Source organism: Uranotaenia lowii, chromosome 3 (genome assembly GCF_029784155.1).
Source record: "Uranotaenia lowii strain MFRU-FL chromosome 3, ASM2978415v1, whole genome shotgun sequence".
Lineage (NCBI taxonomy): Eukaryota > Metazoa > Arthropoda > Insecta > Diptera > Culicidae > Uranotaenia > Uranotaenia lowii.
In genome coordinates, this window is record NC_073693.1 from 359553390 (window position 1) to 359571452 (window position 18063).

The 18063-nt window shown below is 36.9% G+C and overlaps 1 protein-coding gene across 1 annotated transcript in view; it reads right to left on the reverse strand.

Moving 5' to 3' along the window:
- The window catches only part of LOC129753202 (activating transcription factor 3), a 181470-nt gene that overhangs the window by 12088 nt on the left and 151319 nt on the right, over positions 1-18063 (reverse strand). Inside the window, exon 3 of the mRNA XM_055749001.1 lies at positions 6131-6214. Coding sequence (XP_055604976.1) covers positions 6131-6214 — 84 coding nt within the window. The remainder of the gene's footprint in view (positions 1-6130; positions 6215-18063) is intronic.

An 18063-nucleotide genomic window follows, 5' to 3' on the forward strand; every position in this document is an offset into this window, starting at 1 on the left:
GTTAATAAAGAAATTTAGAATAAGCTTTTTTATGTAGGTTTGTTATGTCGTTAGACGGAATACTATGAAAATAATTAAAAAAAATAAAATAAATGTTGGTTTGTTGGTTCATCAGATTCGTTTTAAAAATGATAAACGCTATATCATCAAAACTAGAGGTTATAAACTAAATCTGACGAAAGATTCGAGCTACGAACGTCCACATTTTTCATATCAATCATTAACACGTTCGTCGCCACGCTCATTTTGGTAGTTTTACTAGCCAAGCCCAAAGAAATTCTCGGAGCGAGAAAACGTGTGGCTGAATGAGCGGCTAACATGAGTAAGAGAGCGTCACACGTTTTTGATGTGACGGGGCCTCCCAAGAAATACACCCGTCACACGAATATCAGTCCCATGGCGACAAACGTGTTAAAACATACACTTTCGCCCAAAAGTTTGGGATCACCCTCTAAAAATTATGATAATTTTGATCCGCCATATCTCAGCCATCTTATGATATCTTGAAATTCTTTTGATCTCATTAAAGAGAGCAAAACCTTCTTTGTATGTTTTTGGGAAAAGGTCAATATTGAGTTTATATCACTTAAATTTAGCTTAAAGTAGGGACAATTTTCAAAAACTGAACTTAAAATTCAAACCTGATCATCTCAGGGTGGGGTGGAAAAAATTTCAAAATTCGAGTTGCATTCGGATCCTTTTTTCATACTTATCATAACACATTTGCTTAATTTTGTGCAAACAACTTGAAATTCACTTAAAATATATAAAGAAAAAAATAGCTACTTAAGTCATCTTCCAAAAGCTTGGGAACACCCCGTAATATGGTGTAATGGCCAAAATTTAGGATCAGTCTTCTAAAACATGCATTTTTATTTCAGACGTATCTCTGTTATCAAACGATGTATTGTTTATCTGGTAGGCAGATTTGGAAGCTAATGAGTTGAACCACTGAGAATCAAGCTCCGAACAAAAAACATAACATCTTCATAACAGTGTGTAAAATTCCATATACCATCATAAAAAAACGTTTAGAACTGACTTGAAACAGTGCCATCTAAACCGCCGTTTAAAAGTTACAAATTAACTTCAATGTGCCCAGTTTTCGAAAAGGTGTAATCCTATACCAACTCACAAAATCATCAATCCAACGTCTCAGTAAAATGGACAGCTTCAGTTTGTAGCTAGATCAAAGTAACTGGAATCAAAGTTACTTTTAACTGGGCGAATTTTCACTTTCTTTATTTTTGCACTACTACGAGAGTTATTTAGAATAACAGCTTTGATATAAGTGTTTGCACTTCTGGAACAATAATTGAAGTTAGAAAACGCAAAACGCCTGTGTCCTGCACAATATATTATGTGTATAGCACCAAACCGAATAGCGACAGTAGGACTAGCGACGCTTTTTAACTAGCGAGATTTCTGTCATTCGCAGGTTTGTTTTTCTTTTTTCAGTGCAGTAGGCGATTTCGATGTAGTACTCGAACATTGTTTATGTTATTTACTATACATTTTCCTTAGGCTATCGATCGCATGCTCCAGGTCTCCTAGGAAACTTGCGGTGCGTCGTTGTTATTTTCAACGTCGCGACGTATGCGACGTGTCGCTAGTAGGCAAAGCTGCTATGATTATTAACGCTCATATTTTGGATTTTTAATGCATGCATAATAGGAACATTCTTGATGATCAGTCTCACCCAACAGTAGGTACTGATTCTAGGCATCTCAATGCGGATTACTTTCTCATATCACTTTAGCATCCTACTTTTAAAAACTTTGAATCTCTAACAAATTTGAAGGAAAAAGCTAATAACTCATGAGGTTTTCAATAGGTCGTATGAGCAAGTAGCTCGTAAGTCCGGCTTTGATCTGCGAAAAAAGCCGAAAAGTGAACTAGTCTAATCTATATATATAAAAAGCAATTATCTGTATGTTTGTTTGTTTGTTTGTTTGTTTGTTTGTCCTCTATAGACTCAGCCGTCTTAAGAGCTAGAGGTCTGAAATTTGGCATGGATACTCATTAGGTCCAGGAAGGATGAAAAATGTTTTCAGATTTTTGGACGACCCCTTCTGAAGGGGGTCGTCCATACAACACAATTATGGTTTTCGCGATATTGACGTTATTTTATGTCGGATCGTGTTGAAAATTTACACTTGAGTATTTTGAAAGACGAGAAATCGATTGCAGTTATCAAATTTAGGGTCAGGGGTCGGCCAAAGGGGTCGTCCATATCAACTGATGAATGTTTTTGCGATATTGGCGTTATTATACACCAGATTGTGATGAAAATTTGCACATGAGTGTTTTGAGAGACGAACAATCGATTACAGTTATTAAATTTAGGGTCAGGGGTCGGCCAAAGGGGTCGTCCATATTCACTGATTAATGTTTTTGCGATATTGGCGTTATTGTACATCGGATTGTGACGAAAATTTGCACATGAGTGTTTTGAGAGACGAGCAATCGATCACAGTTATCAAATTTAGGGTTTGAGGTCGGTAAAAGGGGTCGTCCATATCAACTGATTAATGTTTTTGCGATATTGGCTTTATTTTACATTGGATTGTGATGAAAATTTGCACATGAGTGTTTTGAGAGACGAACAATCGATTACAGTTATCAAATTTAGAGTCAGGGGTCGGCCAAAGGGGTCGTCCATATTCATTGATTTATGTTTTTGCGATATTGGCGTTATTATACACCGGATTGTGATGAAAATTTGCACATGAGTGTTTTGAGAGACGAACAATCGATTACAGTTATTAAATTTAGGGTCAGGAGTCGGCCAAAGGGGTCGTCCATATTCACTGATTAATGTTTTTGCGATTTTGACGTTATTCTACATTGGATTGAGATGAAAATTTCCGCATAGGAGTTTTGAGGGACGCTCTTTTGCTTTCAGGTTTCAAATCTTGACTCAGGGGTCAGCAAAAAGGGTTATTATCTGTTCACTGTTTTTACGATATTCTCTTGATTGAGCATAGAATTGTAATGAAAATTGACACATGGGAGTTTAACAGAAAAGATAATTGATTTCAGGTGTCAAGTTTTGAATCGTGGTTTAAAAAAAGGCCGTCCATGTCAGTTGCTCACTGTTTTCGCGATATTGTCGTGATCATGCATCGGATTGAGATGAAAGTGTTCAGATGAGGGTTATAAACTATGAGCAATTGACTCCAGGTAGCATGTTCCGTGTCAAGGGTCGGCGAAAGGGGCGTCTTTATTCACTGTTCACTGTTTTCAAGTTCCTTACGTTATTTTACACATAATTTGAAAAGAAAAAATGGCACAAGGGAGTTTTGAGGAACGTAAAGTTGGTTTCAATTATCGAATTTCGTGCCATGGGACAGAAAAAGAGGGTTTCATTGAAAGTTCAGTGTTTTGTGCAATAATTTTGTTGGAGGCAGTTAATTGATACCAATTTAAGTGTGAAGGTCAAGCAAAAGAGTCGTGCACATAAAGAAATAGTACATGTTTCTGCCATAATGTCTGGATTTTGCAACCGATCGAGAAGAAAACACTCTCACATAAATTTTAATCAAAAGCCAATCAATCGTTTAATTTGAATTTCAAGTAATAGTAATAGTAGCAAATTTAAACACTGTTGAATTTTTTCCCCAAAATTGTCGAAAGAATGTTTCGAATTCATTTTCTAAACTCATTTTGACGTACCAATGATTTAAAGCGAAACGAAGTTCGTACGGGATCAGCTAGTATATATATAAAAAGCAATTTCTGTATGTTTGTTTGTCCTCTATAGACTCAGCAGTCTTAAGAGCTGGAGGTCTGAAATTTGGCATGGATGCTCATTAGGACCAAGAATGATGAAAAGCGTTTTCAGATTTTCGGATGACCCATTCTGAAGAGGGTCGTCCATACAAGACAAATATTATTTTCGCGATATTGACGTTACTTTTCGTCGGATTGTGTTGAAAATTTGCACATGAATGTTTTGAAAGATGAACAATTGATTTCTGGTGTCAAATTTTCTGTAAGGGGTCAGCCAAACGGGTCGTCCATATTAACTGTTCGCTGTTTTGCGATATTGACTTTATTATTCATCGTATTCTGATGAAAATTGGTACACGATAGTTTTGAGTGACGTGCAATCGATTTGAGGTATTAAATTCAGCGAAGGGGCCGGCAAAAGGGGTCGACCAAATCAACTTTTCAGTATCTTAGTGATATTGACGTTTTTATACATCGGATTGCGATGAAAATTTGCACATAGGAGTTATAAGGGACAAACAATTGATTTCACTTATCCAAATTACAAATAAGGGTCGGCCAAAGGGGTCGTCCATATTAACTATTAATTGTTAATGCGATATTGTCTTTATTATACATCGGATTCAGATGAAAATTGGTACACGAGAGTTTTGAGGGACGAGCAATGGATCTCAGGTATTAAATTTAGTGTAAGGTGCCGGCAAAGGGGGTCGTCCATATTAACCTTTCAATATTTTTGCAATATCGTCGTTATTTGACGTTAGATTGGGATGAAAGTTTGCACACGGTAGTTTTCAGGGACGGGCAAACGATTTCTGATGTGAAAGGTTTTGCCAGGAGCCGACGAAAGGGGTCGTCCATTTTAATTAGTTTTTCACTGTTTTTAGCAATATTGACGTTATTATGCAATGGATTGCTTTGAAAACTTGCACACGATAGGGAAGGGCAATCAATTTCTGATATCAAAGATTGTGTAAGAGGCCACCGAAAGACTTTTATTTTTTTGGAAATAATTGCGTTGTTATGCAACGATTGAGTCAAAATTTATATACGGCGTTTTTTTTAGCACGGTCTATTGATTTCTGATTTCAAATTTAGTAGCAGACGACAAGAAAAAGTGATCGTCCAATATTTTTGCAATTATAACTTAACAATGAATTCGGATGTGCATCTGGAAAATGCTTGGCAATTGACTTTCATACAAGCTGATCATGACATATTCCAAGCTGAAAGCAAAATGGAGTTCGTTTTATATTTATCAGTTTCTTATTCATTGTTCGAGATACTTTTTTTTTGTTTCGATTATAGTCGTTTTACCATCTTTATGGTATTTGCGATTTGATCAACGTTGCAGTTGGCGGATCGTTATTCAAAAACTTATCCGGTACAACTGTGTTCGATGTTTACTCTTGGGCTCGAACTCGCGGACATCGGCTCAGGAGACAACAGACTTGCCAACTGAGCTATATCGAGATACTAAATTTCCTAATCTATACTTTGTCAGTCATGTAATACAACATGTAAAAAATATATAAAGTTATTTTTGTGAACTCTACTTGCATTATTTCAGCCTTTTATCCAAAAAGAAACTGGAAGCACAGCTGGAAGAATTTGAATTTGGTTTAATCTCTGACTTCATGCTCTGGTACTCTTGAAATAAAATGAAATATTTTCCCTATTTTTGTATCAAATTCAATTCAATCATCAACTATGTGTTTCGAATAAATTTTCTTAAGTTCAAAAGTTTTTATTTCCAGTTTTATTCGAAAATTTAATAAGTATTCGTTTTTCGGTGTTTCAAAAATATTGATTCCAAATTTGTGAATCACACCGCTTAAAATTAATTTTTACGAAATTTTCTAATTCAAAATAAGGAATATTATTTTGAATACTTTATAAACGACTTACCGGAAAAAGCATTGAATTGAAACTTGAATTCTAATTAATTTTGAATCGCAACCGTAGAATTTATCACTTATCCGAGTTTTTGTGATAGTCGTAGGACAATGATTTTAGAAATCAATTTCCTTATTTATTGTGTATGGTATTGTTATTATTTCTAGCTGAATTTGAATTTCGAACGGACCTGCTATGGATCAATCTAGCTATCTTGCTCAGATCAATCAAAGCAACCGACTGCTAACAGCAGGCATATCGAGCTGGAAAACCTTCAAGTAAACATCTAATTCGTAATGTTGTTCGGCTGTGTTTTAAAATTATACCCAGGCAGCTTCTCGTGAGTTCCATCAAAAGCCTGTAGAAATACAAATTCGTAGAAACGGATTTCACAATCGCAAAGAGACATTCTATTGGAAGCCTAGCCCAGAATCGAAATCAATATCACACAATCGACGCAAGAAAAACTAAATATAAGGTAGGTGATATCAAAATATTTTACCTGTTGTACGCTCGGCGTCTTCCCATGGCCGGCAGGTGAATCCAGCGGTGAATCGGAGCTGTTGGAATGACTGTCGTGGCAAGCCTGCAAAGAGAAGATAAAAATACAAAAATTAGACATCTGATAAGCATTTTACATACTAGATTTTCGAAATTTAATTTCTATTACTCTTTCTAGGTTTGTTTGTTTTGTTTTGTTGTTTTATTGGGGATTTTAAGCCTCTTGGGTTTATTCATCCCATAGCCTCTTTCTAGGCCTTTAGGGCTAGGGTTTAAATATGTTTAAAACCACCAAAAAAGTTACAATCAAATCAGCATTTCACCATCGCCCCCTGCCTTAAGGTCGCCGTAAAACAAAAAAAAAACAACAAAAAGTATTTCAACAACAGTAGGTAACAATGGTACCATTTATCTTCAAAGAAGGGGGGAAAATTGTTGGCACCAGAAGGACACTCACTCAACGCGACATACCCGAGTGGGTAGGAACGCGCAAAAGATCAAACGCCTGATAGTTCAACATTGATGCATTTTGGGCGGCCAGCGGCGCAGTTCTAAGTAACGAAAATGAATTGCGAAATGATACATTTTTTTTTAAAAGGGGAACCATCCGGCAGCGATTCAGTTTTTTGATATCAGATGGTTGGACATCAAAAGAAAAAACAAAAATATAGGTAGGAAAAAAAAGTTTCCCCTAGGGCCTAGTATGTATGTTGGGAGGGTGAAAAACAACGACATTACTACCGGACCGCCACCATTTCGGTGAATTGTTTTCGGTACCTACAATTTGATCAAGGGTTGGAGATAAGAAATTTTCTGCTGGGTTTTGAGTGAACATACAAAGTAAGAATAGGTAAGTCATTTTCTGACTACATATTTAGGATTGTTTAAAATTTTTAATCGAAATTTGAAATAAATTTCGATCTTCGGAAATATGTATTTTTTCTAAGTTTGAATTTTGTTTTCAAATATGTAATAATTTGCTAAAATTGTGAAGCTTTACCCTGTTTCTTGAAAACTGATGGCTATTTCTAGTTGCCCCTTATCAAAGATCAGGAATAGTAGAGGTACCTTCCTATAGGGTTTTCGATTCCGGTGGGGTGTTACCGACATTGCCTGTCGCCACGATATCTAGACGTGAGATCTTGCACGTGTCTCTGTCCCCAACCCAGCCAGTCCGGAATGATTTCTGAAATCTGTGATGGGAAGGGTTCTAGGAACGAAAAAAAATCGCTTTTTACTTAGTTATTTTCTTTGTCACGTACGATTCAGAGGGACTTTTGAATGAAATGCTTGAAAGTTTGCTGCAAAATTCTAGCAAAACTCTAGTGGTGTTATAACAAAAATTATTATGGAATTGAGGATTCTTTCAAGTTTTAAGAATTAGCTAAATATACGATAATTGCAATGTATAATCTCTCTTCCAACAGGAATCAAATCAAGCCTCAACATCAGTCTGTGAGAAAAAAAATAGTCTGTGAGTCTGTGGAGCAAAGTAGTTAATTTTTTTTTCTTGGTCTCATTCTCAAGTGTGCCCCCATTGAGCTCAAGGATGATGTTTTTTTTTGCTTCAATTCTCAACTCTCCGGGCTAAGATCTGTTTTGCACTAACCCGATTAACGCAGAAAACATTATTAAATAAACAGAACTAAACGGCACCGGGCCGAGGCACAGCGAATTTGGGCACTAATATGGCATTGGCTGATGCGGAAGATCTTTGACGGTTGTTTTAGGTGGCAAACTTTGAATTGGAAAAAAAACTTCATCGTGAGAAAATCGAGCCGTATTTAAGGTTAAAAAAATTAGATCGTAGATTGAAATTGAGTTTGAAATTTAGAATCAAATTCGGAAATTTGAGAGCTTAAAATTAAGAATACAGAATTCAGATTCAGATCCATAATTCAGATTTCAGATTCAGACTTCAGATTCAGAATTCAGATTCAGAATTCAGATTCAGAATTCAGATTCAGAATTCAGATTCAGAATTCAGATTCAGAATTCAGATGCAGAACTCAGATTCAGAATTCAGATTCAAAATTCAGATTCAGAATTCAAATTCGGAATTCAGTTTCTGAATTCAGATTCAAAAGTCAGATTCAGAATTCAGATCCTACATAATATCACAAATAAAATTTTAAACTCTGAAATTGACCGATCAAGTACAATTTTCTACGAGTTCCATTTAATGAAACGTAGCAAAAATCCAATCCCATCTTCTCCATCCTAAAGTCGGTGAAGAGCCGGTGTATTATGTATTTTGCCGGTGTAAATATAGCCACGCGGCTTAATTTATTGTCCGACTAAATTGAATTAAAACCACACCCCATCAACAATTGGTATGGCGGCAGCAACAACCACAACAAAAAATAGCAAATCCACTCTTGGACCATTCGATTCGATGGGGTCGAAAATTTACTAAAATTGATTTTTAAAAAGCGTTTTTTCATGAAATGAATAAAATTAGGAATATATCCGAACCTAACAAATTTCTCTTACAAAAAAAAAGTTAATGGAAAACACCAAAATTCAAATAAAAAAAACTGACCCACCCTAACGAGCAAAGCTTAAGACTGCCGCCGATCTCGCCGGTGCTGGAGCCGGATTTTCCATAAAACCCCCTCATTCAAACGACTTTTGGCTGAAGTGGGTGGGGGGCTGCTATCCCCTTCATACCCCATACTCATCATATTGTTGGGTGAACAAAACAGCATTCAACTAGGTTTAGTGAACGAACCTGAAGCATGCATGCATGTGATGAACCCGCGCGGTTAAAGCCATAGGACGTGATTGAAGTTAGGAAAAAAATTATTTTAAAAAAATCTACCTTTCTACTAAGTAACATCGCGTTGAATAATTGACTTCGTCATCACAGATATCATCTAAAAACACTTTAATTTCGACACGTCTTAACTATGCCCTCCTCAAAGCCATCAGTGGATCATTCAGCAGCTGAAATAGGCTTGAAAATCCAAAACAGCAGTGCTTCCTTCACCTGACGCATTAAAATAATTTATATTGTGACTGGTTTCGATGGAGATTATTGTGGTTAATGATAGTATGCAGGTAGGCAGAAGGTTTACATGTACCTTCATATGTTCGCTAACTAAATGTTTGAGGAATCAGAATTTACTCACAAAATTTTGAACCGTGTAATTGGTAAGCCGCCGCACATTAGGATTAACACATAAATTTGTGGCAAAAATGCCAGTAGCTTGGACGTTTTTACTTAAATGACCTGTTCCCAGATTGGTGAAAAAATAGCATAATGTTAAAACAAACTGTTAGACATCGCAAATTTAGAACTTTTTTTCATATAACACACAAACACATGTCATGAAACCCCGAAGGCCTATAAACTTTGTCAACGCACTTGGAGAAGACGTGTTCGTAAAAAGGAAAAGGAAAATGTTAAAAGTAGTGAACCCCAAGAAGGGGTTGCAAAAATTTCAATACCACTCGGCGCTGATTCTATGCCAAAAATGCGCTGAAAAGTGTACTGTACCAAAGGTGATATGACTGGAAAAGCACTACTGACATAAATACTCGAGCTCTCTAGAAATATGATGCATGACCACCCCAAATGACCCGACTTTTGAAAAAGTTATGCGCTGCAGGCTAAAAGTGATCCTAGGCCTAGTACATGATCTCATGCAAAATTTGGGCCAGATCGGATCACGGGAAGGGGTCGCTCAACGAGCCTGAAGTTTGTATGGGATTATTAGTTATTAGTCTTCAAAAATGGGCTCACTTTTTTAAGGGTAAAAGAAATCGGCCGCAGGGAACCAAAGTTATTGATGAAAAACTGGGTTTTCATGTTTTTCTCGAACAAAATGTCTCAAGATCCCATACAAACTTCAGGCTCGTTGAGCGACCCCTTCCCGTGATCCGATCTGGCCCAAATTTGGCATGAGATCTTGTACTAGGCCTAGGATCATTTTTAGCCTGCAGTGCATCACGGAGAAAAAAGACCACAGTTGTTCTAATTAGAGATGTACCGAATATTCGGTCGGCCGAATATTCGGCGCCGAATACCGCCAAAAACCGTTAAGCCGAATATTCGGCTCACCAAATAGTTGAGCTAGGTATTCGGCCGAATAGGCCGAATATTTATTTTTTATAAAACTTAAACCAAACAGACTTGTCAAATTTGTCATCTGATGTTGGATAATTTATAAAATATCCACAAGAAATGTTGAAAAAGCTTTAAAATAATCAAAAACTTATGGTTTCAGTAAAACATTTAAGGTGTACCAGTGTATTTTTCATTGAAGATAGCTTTATATATCGATTATACTTCTTGATATATTCAGGCTTGTCCATAAATCTAATAAAGAATTCGAGAAAAGTTAAATCTGACCGGGATGACACATATTTTTATAAACTTTCCGGATTTTACCCGGGTTTACTCAGAAATCAAATAAAAAACTCAAAAGTCTCTTTGAAAATTTTGCGTTTCAAAACGATTGTTTAGAGTAAATTTATTCGTTCTGTTGTGATTCGATGAAAACTTTAAATTTCAAGTAATTTTATTTATTTTCCTTTTGTATGTTTGAGAATGATGCCTAGTTTCTGTTCAGATTTTCCGTTTTTATTACAAGTTTTTCGAAGAATCGTTCAGACTCGACCCAGCCGTGTGGATACGTGTCGTAGAAAGTATTTTATGCTCAAGGTTAAAGATCGGCGTTTGTTTTGGCACCTCTTTTTTAAATATCTAGCAAAAATTGGACATTCACCTAATTCGCCATAGAAAAAAAGCAAATTCAAGCAGCTTGACACCTGTTTTGAAATGTTTTGTCCCAAATTTCACTGGAACCCAATCTCTTTTGTGATAAACGTCCTAGAAGCGACAAGTCATCTGATGTCCTTTCAGCTAATGGTGACATTTTGAAAATCAAAGAGATCTCTACTTAAAAAAGATCTGATGAATTATACATCTGCTTGGAAATAATCGACTTAAAAACATGAGAGGCATTAGGATGGCAGAAATAGAAGAAAAAAGAATTTATTGTTTTGTTTTGCATTGAAAATTCAACAGAATATTCGACCGAATATTCGGCCGAATATTCGTTTGGCCGAATAGTTGAAAAGGTCACTATTCGGTATTCGGCCGTTCGCCGAATACCACTATTCGGTACATCTCAAGTTCTAATTATTTCAGCTGGTTATACCAATCATTAATGCGTAGTTGATTTTTTCGCATCCAACTATAAAAATAATAGACTCAACTACAAACTGATGATTGACTTTACGCAATCAACTAATTGATTCAACTGTAATGCTATAATTGATTCAACTGTAAAAATGATAGATTCAACTACAATTGTATAATTGATTTTAGGCATTCAGCTATAAATATAATAGATTCAACTGTAGTGGTAAACTTGATTCAACTGTAGATAAAATAGATTCAACTGTAGTGGTATAATTGATTCAATTGTAAATATGATAGATTCAACTACAAATGTATGATTGATTCTAGGTATTGAACTATAAATATAGTAAATTAAACTATATTGTTACAATACATTGTGTGTTACTTGAATACTATAGTGTTCGCAAAAACAAAAACAAAAATCATAAGTATGGGACCAGTTCGTGTTCCCTGTAGCGATCGTATCGCTGTTTTAGGGCTCAGCTGGCAGTTCCTGACATCGGTGAAAAAGCGCAAGCCTCTAACAGTTCCTGGCAGCGGTCGTATAGTAGGCCGACAGTTCCTGGATTTGGGGAAGGTACACCTACTCTGGCTGCCCGCGAAATTGACGTCGGTCTCGACGTTCTTTTACGTGATCCTGGCAGGATCCCATAGGAATCTAGCATTATGGTAAGTCAGCGTATGATAGATTTATGTCATGATATTGAATGAACTTTCCCCCCACAAAGTCAATCTTCGCCGGGTGCAGAAGCACGGACGTCTTCCGGGACCGATTAGTTAAGACGCACAATTTCCTGGTCAACCATGCATCAAGATGCAAAAAGAACAACAGTGGAGGAACCAGGACGTGGATATCGAAATTTCCGGTCAGGTTTTCTAGCATCGTGGCGGCTAAAACGAACGTAGCCATAAAATTATTCCAAAAAAATACATCTTCAGATATGATAACTTCCAATATTTCAATTTACAATATTTATAGTTAACCTATAGTGAATTAATCATAGAAATGAAATTGAATCTATCATATTTATAATTAAACCAATCATATAATTATAGTTGAATTTATCATATTTATAATTAAACCAATCATATTTATAATTAAATAAATCATTTAATTATATTCGATTCGACTATAATTATTGTTGAATGTATGACATCAATCGTGCATTATAGTTGTATCTATTATATTTATAGTTGAATGCACAAAATTAATCATACAACTATAGTTGAATGTATCATATACATTGTTGAATGTACGAAATCAATCAGATTGTCTGATAAATGTATTGTTGAAATTTTGATAATTATAGTTGGTCGAGAAGCAATATAAGTGGATTATTGTTGGAAATACTATACTTTTTTCTCCGTGATAACATTATACAGGTTTTGAATTTCCCATACAAATTTGGGGCAGTCCAATGACCACTATATTCAAGCGAAACACGAAAAACATTTTTTTGGATTTTCATCTTATTGGATAATGAACCACAAAAAATATAGTAAGAATCGAACTCACTGCAACATCTCATCTCGGCTTGCCAGTCTGATATCTTACGTATTGATTAACTGGTTAATCGCCGCGATGAATTGTTTGATGTTATCATCGACTTTTTTCGGCGAAAATAAAAACGAAATTACTTGCCAGTTGGTCCAAACGTTTCGAGCTACTTTTGGCGTTTCGCTCCTCCTCAGTGGACCTTAAAATTAATTTTATTAATAGTATAATTTTCCATTTTACAAGAACTTATTATCTTACTTTATCTAGCGATCGTCGTACTGTTATTCGCTGTCTGTTGTTTGTTTTTGATGTTATGTTTACATTGATCTGTCAGTGTCTTGATCTTTGGTAAAATGGAGTTGTATGCTGATTTGAAGTTAATTGAATCTTTCTGTTTGTTAACAACGTCGTTGTCGCCCCTAATTTTAATGTGAAACATTTCTGCACAGATTCTGGTGTTGTACTTCGAGACTTTTTCTAAAATTTTGGTATTTTTAAAATCAAAAACATGACCGTGCTCGATGCTATGTTGTGCAAGTCCGGTTCCTCCTATTTTTTTGTTTTTAACATCGTTTTTATGTTGTTCCAATCTTTTTTGTAAGAATTGACTTGTTTCTCCAATGTAGGATTTTTCACATCCTCCACATTTTATGTTATAAACCACATTTGCTGTTTTATCTTTTGGTATTTTGTCTTTAGTTTTTGTGAAAATAGTGTTCTTAACTTTGTTTAAAGATTGGAAGGCTACATTAATATCGTATTGTTTAAAATATCTGGCTAGTTTCTCACCTAGACCTGCACAGTATGGAATTGTAATAAAATTTTTGGGTTGCTCATTTTTTGTTTCACTCAGACTGTTGTACATTTTGTGGGTTCGTTCTTTTATAATTTTTGTAACAAGTTGTTGAGGATAGTTATTTATCTTTAAAATATTCTGTACTGTTCTTAGTGTTCCTTCTCTATAGTTCACATTAGACAGTATGCATCAACGATTAAAGTTTACGATTGAACACGAAACGGATGGCAGAATCAAATTTCTGGATATGATCGTTCGACGGGAACAGCAAAGTTTTACAACAGAGTGGTTTCCGAAGGACGAAAAAGGCCGATATTTGGATTTTGGATCTGTAAGTCCATTTTCACACAAAATTAACACTGTGGTAGCATTAGTTGATAGAGCTTTAAAATTGTCTAATGTGAACTATAGAGAAGGAACACTAAGAACAGTACAGAATATTTTAAAGATAAATAACTATCCTCAACAACTTGTTACAAAAATTATAAAAGAACGAACCCACAAAATGTACAACAGTCTGAGTGAAACAAAAAATGAGCAACCCAAAAATTTTATTACAATTCCATACTGTGCAGGTCTAGGTGAGAAACTAGCCAGATATTTTAAACAATACGATATTAATGTAGCCTTCCAATCTTTAAACAAAGTTAAGAACACTATTTTCACAAAAACTAAAGACAAAATACCAAAAGATAAAACAGCAAATGTGGTTTATAACATAAAATGTGGAGGATGTGAAAAATCCTACATTGGAGAAACAAGTCAATTCTTACAAAAAAGATTGGAACAACATAAAAACGATGTTAAAAACAAAAAAATAGGAGGAACCGGACTTGCACAACATAGCATCGAGCACGGTCATGTTTTTGATTTTAAAAATACCAAAATTTTAGAAAAAGTCTCGAAGTACAACACCAGAATCTGTGCAGAAATGTTTCACATTAAAATTAGGGGCGACAACGACGTTGTTAACAAACAGAAAGATTCAATTAACTTCAAATCAGCATACAACTCCATTTTACCAAAGATCAAGACACTGACAGATCAATGTAAACATAACATCAAAAACAAACAACAGACAGCGAATAACAGTACGACGATCGCTAGATAAAGTAAGATAATAAGTTCTTGTAAAATGGAAAATTATACTATTAATAAAATTAATTTTAAGGTCCACTGAGGAGGAGCGAAACGCCAAAAGTAGCTCGAAACGTTTGGACCTATCTTACGTATTGCGTCGTCGCTCATTCGTATGAGGATTCCGGCTTATATCTGTAGGATGGTGGAGTGTTACTTCCGTAATCGCCAACTACAGTATATGACCAGTGAGGGATTGGAAACAGTGAGTGTCTTGGCAGGGGTTCCACAAGGATCGATACTTGGCGCGGTATTGTGGAACATCGTTTACGACGAACTGCTGTGACTGCGCCTCCACACGGGAGTGAGACTTGTGGGATTAGCCGACGACGTGGGTCTCCTGGCATCGGACCCATCAATCGTAGAGGTCCAGCCACTCGCCACGGTAGCCATTGAGAAGGTGGAAAGTTGGATGCGCACCAAGAGCTTGCGTTTTTCTCATCAACCTGATTTCAGCACAATCAGGGACGATCGCAGCTGGACCGTGCGCTTGGATTCGTGCGATCAAGTACCTGGCAGGCAGTGTAATCTGCAAAATTCCTGCAGCGTACAGCGGCTGATGAACCTGCGAGTTATCAGCGCATACCGAACGGTGTCCTCGGTAGCTGCTGATGTCGTGGCGGGGTTCATGCCCATCTCGGTCTTGCTAGAGAAAGATATTCTGCTACGAACACATGCACATACCCGATGTGCGGAAACATGTCAGAGAGGCCTCGATGTCCAGCTGGCAGCACTAGTGGGACAGCTCGGAACGCAGCCAGTGGACCTATCGCTTGATCTCTAACGTCATAGACATGGAGAAGTGGATTTCTGCATAACACAGTTCCTGACTGGTCACGGATGCTTTATGCAGTACCACCATGCATTGGTTTGGACACGTGGCCTCGCAATCCTGCCCAACCTGCGGTGACACAGTTGAGACACCAGAGCACGTAGTGTTCAACTGTCCGAGGTACGCACTAACATGCTTGCCACCTGCGGACCAGACACGACAGCCGACAACATCGTGCGGAGGATGTGTGAGGATGCCATTACTTTACGCGTGGTCAGCGATGAATCCACCCGGATCATGACTGCCCTGCAGAGGAGTTGGAACCAGCGCCAGTCCGCAACCGGTGTAGGGTGACTCCTTCGTTGGGGAACTTCTGAGTAGTGTGCGTCCGAACCTGGTAGCAAAGCATACAAAGATAAGACTCTACCTTCTGCGTATGTTGAGCTGCCTGGTACGTCGCGCGTCTGTGTGTAGGATATCTCCACCGTTACCGTCGCGGAGTATCCGAGTCGAACGCGCCCTCTGCGACGGAGGCTGCGGGGATAAGACATGACCTTCTCCGCAGTCGAACTCATAGGAGGAAGAATATTCATGTCGCGGAATATTCTTTGGTACAGAGGCCTCACGTTGCCGTCGGGATTCATCTAAGTCGTAAGCGTAAAAGACCCGTACGTGTGCTGTGACAAGCGCGAGTCTAGGATAACCTGCTATCAATTCGGCACACGGACGGGTAAAGAGGAGGAGGCCTCGAGATAAACCAAGCTGAGCCAAGATCTCGAGTAGTTAGAGGAAAGGTCATTGGTCTCTTGCAGTGGTCTCGAACAGAAGCGGAGAGCACGATAGTCGCGAAAATCAAGCGAGCCTCGAGTTACAGGTAAAGGCCGGAGGAGAGGTCCTTAGTCTTGAATCGTAACGGAAAGCAGGGTATATATGCTGGAGTTTGGACTTCACATTGAGTAAGCCGATGAGCGCTTAAGCGCGAACTTGGTCACCCATCTTGGGTACAGCCTTCGATGCAGGTCCGGATGGGAATTATGACCAGAGGCCCGAGGTTGACTTTATGGCGTAGGGGTACATCGTATCTACAGAGTGTTCAATAAGTTCGAATACACTTTTTAACCAAATGGTGTGGTAAAGCCGTAGCGTATACATCTAACTTTTTTTTAGAGTAACTTTGTGCTATTATCAGACAATCTATCCCTTGTGTCGAAGAATTAGTTTTCATTAAGTGTTCGTTTTTTATCAGCCTTTTTACACCGCAAGTACTGGTACAGGCAAAAAATTCCAATTAATAAATACAATATAGGTTTTTGGAAATATTGGCTCAAAATGAAAAGTGCCTTGCCCTTCAAATATAACTCTCTTGGATTGGTTAGTTATAGTATACATGTTGTCGAAAATAAACAATTACAGGAAACCTTTTTTTGACTTTCTATAAAAATCGTCAGCATTCTTATGGGGAACGAAATTTCAACAATATAGGAGCGTGCCGCGTATGGAGGACTCGAGAATCCGCTGAAGCTCTATAATTGGTTTAAGGTAAAAAGTTTCCTAAACAAAAGGTGTGATTGACCATCATTGTATAACCTTTCCATTTAAGTAAAAAATAATCTGTCCAGTGGATTTTGAATTACCGTTATTTTAATTTGTATTCGTACTTATTGAACACCCTGTAGAGTAGACCAATTGCACCCATGGACCCAGACTGCCGTGATATGACGAAGTGACGAACATCCATTTTTATCGGTTTTTACTTTTTGACGTCATTTTATACAGATTTTTAAAAGCTTTCAAATGCTCTGAAAAGTTTTTTGATATTCCAAATAGTTTTCGAGTAAATTCAGAAAAACGAAGTGACGAATGTGCCATTTTGACGCCGATGTGACTAATATCCCTTAATCCATGGGAGAGATACGGAAAACTCTAGCAGTTCTAATACATTTGAAGCGATTTTCATTAAATTTAGGACATAAATCTATCCTGAATCCTGACATGATGAAATTTTAAAAGAAAAGACCCCCCTCCCACCTTAGTAAATGGGGGGGTCCCATATAAAATAATTCAATTTTTTTAAGGCGATCATTTTTTATTTTATCAAATTTGATATGTTAATTTTTTACAAATTTATATATTTTCAGGAAATAGGTTTTTACATTTTCCAGCAAATCAATTTCACGCAGAAGTACTTTGAGTGTGGAGTTGTTCGATGATGGAATAAAAAAAGAAAAATTGCAAAAATCAATACATTTTTTTTAAATTTTCTTAATGAGTTTTATACAGAAAATATTAAATATTATAAAATGAAGGGTTAAAACTCTTCGTTAGTGCGCAACGAAACGTTGTGCACTAATTACGATTAATTTGTTTATTGAATAAAAGCACAATTTTAATTAGTTAAAATTCTTCAAAATAGATTCTTTCGTAGAACATCTCCCGAAATTCATTGTAGTTAAGCGGAGGACTCATCGCCTTGGCATATTTTTTTGGCCCTTTTGCAGCCTGTTTTTATTTTGTTGGTTTAGGTACGTTTGCAGCTGGTGGAAATTCAAACAAATTTTAAGTAGGTACATACAGTTATTTTG